This window comes from Esox lucius, chromosome 15 (assembly GCF_011004845.1).
Source record: "Esox lucius isolate fEsoLuc1 chromosome 15, fEsoLuc1.pri, whole genome shotgun sequence".
Taxonomy (NCBI): Eukaryota; Metazoa; Chordata; class Actinopteri; order Esociformes; family Esocidae; genus Esox; species Esox lucius.
In genome coordinates this window covers 12,213,126-12,220,211 of record NC_047583.1, presented here as the reverse complement: position 1 = coordinate 12,220,211, position 7,086 = coordinate 12,213,126, and the positions used below count along the sequence as shown (strand labels likewise).

Below are 7,086 nucleotides of genomic sequence, written 5' to 3'. Positions count from 1 at the left end.
GAAGGGGGCCAGCTACTCCCAACACAATCATCCGACATATTACTATTTTATTTAAGATGTGGATTATTTATCTGAAGTGGATTATTTATCTGAAGGCTTTAGTACTTGTACATCAAAAATATATAGATCTGACTTAATTGAAACATACAGTGGGGAGAACAAGTATTTGATACACTGCCGATTTTGCAGGTTTTCCAACTTACAAAGCATGTAGAAGTCTGTAGTGTGTGCAAACTAATTACTTAAAAATCATACAATGTGATTTTCTGGATTTTTGTTTTAGATTCCGTCACTCACAGTTGAAGTGTACCTATGATGAAAATTACAGAATTCTACATGCTTTGTAAGTAGGAAAACCTGCAAAATCAGCAGTGTATGAAATACTTGTTCTCCCCACTGTATCTGGAAATCTTTAAACATTTCAAAAAATCTGATCAACTTACATCTGATTTTTTGTGGAAATATGTCCAAAGGTTGTGATGACAGAGAACATTTTTAGTTAAGCAAAATCAGTGGCATTCAGGGAAAGTGTTGGTTACTCCTTGGGGGATTTATGTGAATTACATGGGGGGCAAGTTACCCCCTACTACCCTAATTTAGCAGAATTACAAAATAAAACCAAATACTTTTGTTACTTAACATTTTGAATCCTTTATTAAATCCATTCTGGATATATAAAACATAAAAATATATATATTTCTTTCAACATTCACATTTCTAGTTATAAAAATGTATATAAAGTCAACAAAACATTTCACTTTTAAAGCGCCCCCCCTGATGGCCAGTACGGTCAAGGTCCCTGAAGACGGATTGTCAGCCACCCACTTGGTAATATAATACAACCCTGTTTCTAAAGAAGTTGTGACACTGTCCAATGTCACATGCAAAGAGTTTGGGGAACTCTATCTACGATTCATAATATCATTAAAAGATTTAGAGAATCCAGGGAAATCTCTGTACGCAAGGGACAAGGCCGAAAACCAATATTGGAGGGCTGTGATCTTTGGGCCCTCAGACGGCACTGCATTAAAAACACCCACAATTCTGTAGTGGACATCACTGCATGGGCTCAGGAACACTTCCGAAAATCATTGCAGTGAACACAGTACATCGCTGCATCCACAAATGCAAGTTAACTCTGCCATGTAACGAAGAATCTGTATATAAAAATGATCCAGAAACACCAACGCCTTCTCTGGGCCCAAGCTCATTTAAGATTGACTGAGGCGAAGTGGACAACTGTCCTGTGGTCTGACAAATAAAAAATGTCTTTGAGAATCATGCACGCCGCAACCTCCGGACTAAAGAGGAAAGGGACCATCCGGCTGGTTATTAGCACAAAGTTCAAAAGCCAGCATCCATAATGGTATGGGGGATGCATACAGAACAAAGCCTGGGTGGCTGTGGTTTTTGATTATGTTCCGTGTTTTTCTCCGGCATTGTGTATTGTAGATGCCTTGCACGGAGGGAAGATGGCAGCCGATGACGCGCTCTGCAGACTTTACCACCCTCTGGAGAGACTTGCGGTCTGCAGCAGAGGAGCTGCCGTACCATTCACTAATGCAGCCTCAGGGGATGCTTTCAATGTTGCAGCTGTATTATGTCAAATTTCTTGAGTCTCTTCAGGAAGTTAAGATGTTTTTGGGCAGTTTTCACTGCCGAGTTTGCTTGCCTGGACCAAGTGAGGTCATCTTTGTTGAACACATCGAGAAACATGTCGAGAAAGCTCCATAGATGTGTATGCACATGTGCCACTTCCTGAGGTCCATGATCATCTCCTTAGAGGTTGTTTTCCTGGCACCATGTAGCAATTCAAGAGAACCTCCACAGCCCCACAGAAACGGTTTATTAACGAAAATGGGTGGATGCCATTGGTTTTAAAAACGACATATACTGTAGCAGATACTGTAGCTAGTATTTCGTTTTGGTTGATAGCAATAGCTACTAAAAACATATTACGTATTAACTGATCGAGAGTAACTATAAGGCTGAGACTGAGCGATCCTTGACAGCGCTATATTTTTTCTCATACTGTCTGATAGACATTGAATGTGACATTACAGATTTCCTCCTGTTCTTGTACTAGTAAAATTTGCTGTTCGTCCCACGTGTTGGTTAGGTCAGTGGCTCCCAACCTTTTTCAGGTACTGTACCCCCAAAAAGAATTTGCACTGCTTGGAGTACCCCTGAAGTACCCCCTCATGTTCATTTCACTAGTAAGTCTATGGTGTCTTGAGTGTTTTCAAGTACCCCCTGTGGAAAGGCCAAGTACCCCCAGGGGTCCTAGTACCCCTGGTTGGGAACCACTGGGTTAGGTTATGGACTATTCAGTATTGTTGTACCTCCTACAAGCTTTCATATTGGGAATTGGTGTGGTACCGCTTTCTGACCGGTGAGTAAATGCAAAATGCTTTTTTGTTTTACTGAACAAAATCATACCTAGTGCAGATAGGTAAAATGTTCATATTTAACAATTTCAGCTATTTAAGTAGCTATCTGGCTAAAACATTGCCACCATGCAACCAAAACAAAGAGCACAGAAATGGAAAGACAAATATAAAAGAGAACGTCAAAACGTGTAGCAGTAATGGCTGATTGTGAGGTTATGAATTGAAAATATAATATATTACCTATGTTGAAAACAAAGTGATTTGAATGTGTCCTAGTTATGAACTAAAACATTAAACAAAATGTTAATGACCTGTTTTTTGGACAGTAATATCATTACTATTTATATTTTGGCCTGTGGTTTGGGTCATAAACATTAGATTCTGTCCCGGGCCCTTGGACTCCTGTGGGAATCCATGCGAGCATGTAGCATATCGTTCAGGAATCACTATTCAAGAGTTTCACATGTACACACAAAGTCAATAATGCGCAACCCTGTTGCTTACTTTTAACAGCTGAGGAGATGGTCAAAAGACCGGACAAGATCAATTGAGTGGTGTTGCAGTTTAGCTAACCTAATCTACAGTATGTTTGGGATAGCTTTCGTTGTGCGTGTTGCCATTTAGCTGCCATTAATTGTTTGGGATGTAGGTGTCAGTGAGTGATGTGTGTGTGTGTTTCTTTAAAATGTATTTCTTTTAAAATGTCTCATTTTATGTTTTCTGACCTTCCCCCTTCCTACCATGTTAAAAGATTAATAAGGACGTTTGGCATGTGTCACTTCATATTTACACCCAGTGAAACAGGTCAGAGATGACCAAGTCACAGTTGTCAGTGATTGAGATACTTCTATTAGATTTGGTTCTAAAGCATTTCTAGGTGACATGAGAAAAATTAATTTCTTGAATAACTTTTTTTTTTTGCAATTCATTTGTTTTAAATAAAATACTTTGATTTTTCACTTATGAATCAATAATTCTGGAGGACATTTTTTATGAACAAAACCATATCTCACGAGTAGATTTAAAACATACCTGCAATTGACGAATTAAATTGTTTAATATAAATATCCTATAAAAGAATATTGCTTCAAAGATGAATACACGTTATTGAATTCAATGAAAGTAACAAACTACAATTTATTTAAATAAAATGTCAAAACTATCAAGAAATGTCAGAAATATTAACACTGAGCCTTGACCATTATTCAAACCACCATATCTCTAAAAGAAATGGCCAAAGAGAAAAGCACAAAGAAGATTATAGACAATACAGTGGTACATGTAAAACTGCAATGGTTATTATAACAATCCCCAACATGAAATTATGTGCTTTGGAGAGGGATTAGCGGAGTGTGCAAAAATAGATCTTGCAATACAAAAAATAAGATTGTCCTCTTTATACATAAACATACATATAAACCACACTTTACAGTTACAGTATACACAAGTTGTTCATGTTCAAGCCAATATACCCAATTATTAGAGCCTTTGAGCACAGAGTGGGTGAGTCACCCTCACTCAATATTATTAGTTTAGTTTCATGGCAGACATTCCCTTTTGCTGGTGGCTTTGAATCCATCAACAGTAACATTTAGGGAACATTACTAAATTGCCCTGGATTAAATTGCCTGCTAAAATGGTAATGTGTAATAACAATCGAAGCATTATCCCCGACGCTGCATCAAACACTGACCATGGATGTGTAAACTTTTCATGCATATCTATACTTTTTTCCCCCAGCACCTAATGTGGCATTTCCCAAATGATGGGGTGCGACCCCATGTGGGCCCACCCAATTTGAAAATGGGATTGTGACAGAAACAGAAAATAAATCTTACATAAAACAGGGGTTTTGCCTGTAAACTCCCGTAGCCATACAACGTTGGGTAGCCACAAAATGTAGTTGTATGAAACAGCGGGTTCTGTTCTCTTCCTGAAATTGCAGCTCTAACAGTACAAGCCTGGGTTTCTCAACCACCAGGCCTGATTAGTACCGGGTGGTGGAGAGTCTAATAACAGGACGCAGGTCCTTGATGTAAAAAATATCAATATTAAAGCTACAAATGAGACATTATTTTCAAAGAACAGTGAGAGAGTAAATTGCCTAAGCCAGGGTTGTTCAATCTGGTTCCTGGAAAGCTACTATCCTGTAGTTTCGCTACAACCGAAATTGAATTGAACACACCTAATTCTAATAATTAGCTGAATGAAAACTAAAATCAGGTTAGTCACAACCGGTGTGGGAGAGAAACCCTATAAGAAGGTACATCTCCAGGAACAAGACTGAGCAACCCTGGCGGAAGCAGCAATCTTACATTAACATCACTGATGTATAAGATGGGCATCTTATAGACATTTTAGAACATTAATTAAGTTGGTGATCAGTCAGTAAAATAATTAAAAAAAAAGACCCTTGTTTATTTTAGCAGGCCAGCATCAGAGATGGCAGGGATGCAAGAATGATGAGTTAAAATGTAAAGGTTTTTGGGAGTTAAAAATAAATTTTACACAGCAGATAACACTTTCTCTAAGTTTGGGAACCCATGGTTTATACTAATAAATATTATAACCTTATTCCTCCAAGGACTCATCTTCTGATTTATTCAGAACCCCTTGAAACAGATCGGAGGAGAAAGGACTGGAAGCGAAAAAGAACATCAATGATGTCTTCCTTGATGCATTTCAAAGCATACTTACTTCTGATCATTTTGAGAGACCTTTATAGCTCCAATTTAGAAAGTTTACATAAGTAATAGAATACATCGCTTTTTAACTTTGGAAATAAAAGTTCAATCAAATTGTGACACCAGCAAAACTAATTTTGGAAAAACATGTCAAGCAACTGGTGAAGGGTGCAGTTACAAGTTATAAATTATAGCATCATTTTTCAGCATTTGTATACTGTACATAATTTGGTACACACACACACATACATACAAATAGTGGGCAAATAAAAACAATACAAATTAATAATCTGTTGAATGTAACAAACATTTTAAAAATTATTTGAAAAGAAGCAAATGGTTATATTGCTTTGGTCTGACTTCTGGAGTCTCTTAGTTCAGGTAGGTCTTGCTGAGTTTGTCAGATAGTCTGGTAATGCATCTAACTGTCAAATACCTCTAGATGACGCCACTGAGTGAACTTTCAGGGAGAACCAAACTCTGTTACTTTTCTTTCTCAAATTCCTGCTACTCTTCTGCTTTCACCCACATCCTTCTTACTCTCCATTCTTTTCTCTCTCCCGCAAATGCCTTCCATCCAGTGGCTCTGTCCTTAGAACCCAAACAGGTCGTCTTTTTCAGCGCTGCCTGAGTCCATTTTGTCCCAGTTGGATGGAGATAGGCACTCTTCAGTGTTGAAATCCTGAGGGTTTACCCCAATGTCCAGGACCTGGGGGTTAGTGCGAGACTCAGCGAGTCTGATGGGTGAAGAAAGAAAATAAATTTATACTGCACTCCTGTGTCACTTACCGCATTTATCAGGCAAAAAGACACAACAAAAGATAGAATGACAACACTCAAAACATTAAAATTAAGATGAATGTATTCAACTTGACTACGTGCAACTACAAAAACTAAGTTGACTTTGAGTTACTCTACAGACAACAAAAAGACGTGACAACAAATGACCAAAATCACACGCCAGACTTGTCGTTTAACCTCTCCACATCTGCCCGAGTAACACCAACTGGCTCACCATTTCATCACTCATTCAGTGATGTGGCAACAACGGTGAAATGGCTGATGACATAAAGCAGAAACACAGAACCAAGTTCACGAGGGCATGGACACAATGAGAGAGAGAGAGAGAGAGAAAGAGAACCTCTCCCCCTCCTGGTTTGAGTTATGCATCACCCAGCCACTGCCTCTACATTGGGGGTGTCTAAAAGACTAGGTCCTGGGAAAGGGATGGTTCTACAGGGAGATCCAGCTACATGGTTGTAACCTACACATCCACGCTCTGACAGATGGGCTGGATGTGGTGGTGGTTTGGGGGCTGTGAGAGTCGGGGTGAGGGTGGTGAATGGAGTGACTGGGTGAAAAGGGACACTGCACATCCGACGGAGGATGCCATTACCTGAGTAGGATTCAAAGCTATCCAGACTGCGGCTGAAGGGTGCAAAGGAAATATGAGTCAGACAGCTGTTGTAATTGTCACCATGACGAGCACCACCAATTACCAGTTATTTTTTAAAGTCATCTGGCTTTTTATTTCTTTTTTGTAGAAAAAGAAATAATAGAACAGACCAATCATTGATTTGATTGTTGACTTCTGTTCATTTAATAATATTTAAAGGCATTTATTGTTATACAAGAGACAATATCCAGAGGGATATAAAAAATAAAATAAAAATGTGTCTGGAAAGCTGCAGTAAGCAGCAGATGTAACTGTAATCCTTGTGTTACAGTGAAGACAGTGTGGTCAGTTTTAGTATTCGGAGGTCGACTCCTGGGCACCATATTACTGTCCCTGATGATTAAACCGGTTAAGGGGACTGTAGACCAATCTGTCTGAATATCACCACAGGTGTCCTATGGCTTCCAGAGCTCTGGTACCCCAAAACACCACGCACAGCTTGTTTGAGGGACAACAGCCAATTTGCAAATAAACTCCCTTTCACAGAGAGTTCTTTCCTCTAGCTCTGAGGAAAATTCTGACCTCACTTGACCCCATTCCCCAAGCTAAAGAAAGG

At 39.0% G+C, this 7,086-nt stretch overlaps 1 protein-coding gene across 8 annotated transcripts in view; it reads right to left on the bottom strand.

The window, feature by feature from the left end:
* Positions 1-3,497: 3,497 nt before the first annotated feature.
* The window catches only part of ldlrap1b (low density lipoprotein receptor adaptor protein 1b), a 38,659-nt gene continuing 35,070 nt past the window's right edge, over positions 3,498-7,086 (bottom strand). Inside the window, exons 9-11 of one of the 8 annotated variants that reach the window (XM_034297477.1) lie at positions 6,343-6,502; positions 6,090-6,133; positions 5,695-5,811 (exon numbers count right to left, since the gene is read on the bottom strand). In XM_034297477.1, the coding sequence (XP_034153368.1) occupies positions 6,101-6,133; positions 6,343-6,502 (193 nt within the window). In that variant the 3' untranslated portion in view covers positions 5,695-5,811; positions 6,090-6,100. Of the gene's footprint in view, positions 6,503-7,086 lie in introns of all 8 variants that reach the window. The other 7 variants (XM_034297480.1, XM_010879252.5, XM_034297476.1 and 4 more) reach the window with 7 other exon arrangements.